The sequence below is a fragment of the Emiliania huxleyi genome, assembly GCF_000372725.1.
Source record: "Emiliania huxleyi CCMP1516 unplaced genomic scaffold EMIHUscaffold_4083, whole genome shotgun sequence".
Classification (NCBI taxonomy): Eukaryota; Haptophyta; order Isochrysidales; family Noelaerhabdaceae; genus Emiliania; species Emiliania huxleyi.
Window position 1 is genome coordinate 1 of NW_005198911.1, and position 1,798 is coordinate 1,798.

At 67.2% G+C, this 1,798-nt stretch overlaps 1 protein-coding gene across 1 annotated transcript; it reads left to right on the forward strand.

Moving 5' to 3' along the window:
- The first annotated feature begins 731 nt into the window (after positions 1-731).
- On the forward strand, positions 732-1,584 carry EMIHUDRAFT_374092 (hypothetical protein). The gene has a single exon (XM_005769883.1). The coding sequence runs from the start codon at positions 821-823 to the stop codon at positions 1,535-1,537; it is 717 nt and encodes a 238-aa protein (XP_005769940.1). The 5' UTR covers positions 732-820; the 3' UTR covers positions 1,538-1,584.
- The last annotated feature ends 214 nt before the right edge of the window (positions 1,585-1,798 follow it).

The window sequence follows — 1,798 nt, forward strand, 5'->3', positions numbered from 1 at the left end:
TACCTCCCGCACGGCATGGTGGGGCAGTCCTTCGCGTCCCTCGCAGTACGGCATGGCAAGCGCGACTTCTACCCCCTCTCGGGGCGGATGCGCACAACGGCGATGGCGGAAGGAGCGATCGAGGGAGACGCCTCCATGTACGAGGTGGCGGGCCCTTTCGCGACCGACTTCCGCTTCTCTCGCTTCGCTGCGGCGCTGGTGGCGGTCTCGTCGGGCCTGCTCACCGACGGCGACGCTTCGGCCATCAGCGACGCCGCAGAGGGCCTTGGTGCCATACACCATCGGCTGCGAGAACACCAACGACCGCTTCTCGGAGTCGGTCTTCGGCACCTTTGACCGCTCGCTCAAGCGGAACGAGGGCTGCTCGCGCGAGGCGGCGTCTGCGCTCGCACACGCGGCGCGGATGAAGTCGTTTGCGACGGGCGACGCGGTGCGCCACCGCAAGGCGCTCGACGCGCCGTCGCCCGACGCGTCGCTGGGCTACTTTCACGAGCTACCGTGGCAAGAGCAACACGCTCTGGTGGAGTGGGCTCGCCTGGCGCAGCGCCCGTCGCGCGCCGTCGACCGCGCGGATAACGCCCAGTACGCCGCGTATGTTAAGGCGAAGGCCAAGACGGCGTCGCAGGAGGAGCTGAAGGCGCTGGTCACGGAGTGGGCGTACGGCATGTCCTTCTTTGAGCGCTGGCAGGAGCGGGGCGTGCGATCCGTCGCGCAGCTGAACGCGGGCCTGCGGAGCATCTGCGCGTGCCGCGCCCCGGCCTGCCGATCGGGCTGTACGGCTAATCAGGCCAAGCTGGATTGGCTGCGAGAGCAGATCGAGATGCGCACGCGCGGGTTGCAGTGGGTCGAGTTCGCGGCGCGCTGGTCTTCCAGCACGGACGAGTACGTCGGCACCGTCGAGGAGCTCACGGGCCACCTCAAGGAGCTGATCGAGCACGAGCGCGACCTGCGCGAGAACGACGAGCTCCCCGACGTGGCGCCGCCGCCCGTCGTCAGGCGTAAGACCTTCAAGCAGCTCGGCACGCCCACTGCGCAGGCCGAGGTGCTGATGGCGGCGCGCGAGGAGCTCACGCCCGATGAGCTGCGCGAGGCGGCCGAGGACGAGCGCGACCGGCTGGAGGAGGCGGGCGAGATCGACCACGTCGCCGACGCGCAGCCCGAGCGCCCTCCAGATTTTGCCAGCTTGCTCAACGTCCACCTCGAGGTGCGCTGGCCGTATCGCGTGCCGGACCAGGCGAAGAAGCGCGGCTACAAGACCCACTACATCTGGGCGGAGGGCGAGGTGGTCGAGATTGCCGACGGCACGACTACGAAGCGCACGCCGCAGTGCAAGACGGTCCTTGCGTGGGGCGCGGTGCGCATCAAGTGGCCGAAGGACAGCCGCTACGACGAGGATGAGTCGTTCACCTGGACCGTCTTGGTGGAGGACTCGTGGCGCAAGGAGAAGCACCTCGGCTGGCGCTTCGCCAAGCCGGAGCTGGCGCGGCGCGGCGCGGCGGCACGCGCGGCAAAGCGCGCACGGGCTGACACCTCGTAGTGGGCGGTGCGCCACGGTGGGGTCACGGCAGGGGGTGCTCACACTGCGCGGCCGCTGCCAGAGCGCGAAATTTCGCGACTTCGTGCTCGTGTATCTTTAGTCAGAGACATGTCTGGAGGATAAGGAGTATAGCAGTGTGATCCCCGGCATTAGTACAGTCATTGCAGTGCGCTTTGTGGTTGTTCCGGGCATATTTTCATCTGACCCCTCTGGCCTACCATGGGCTTCTTACCTACCACCTTTCCAGTATTCAAGATAACC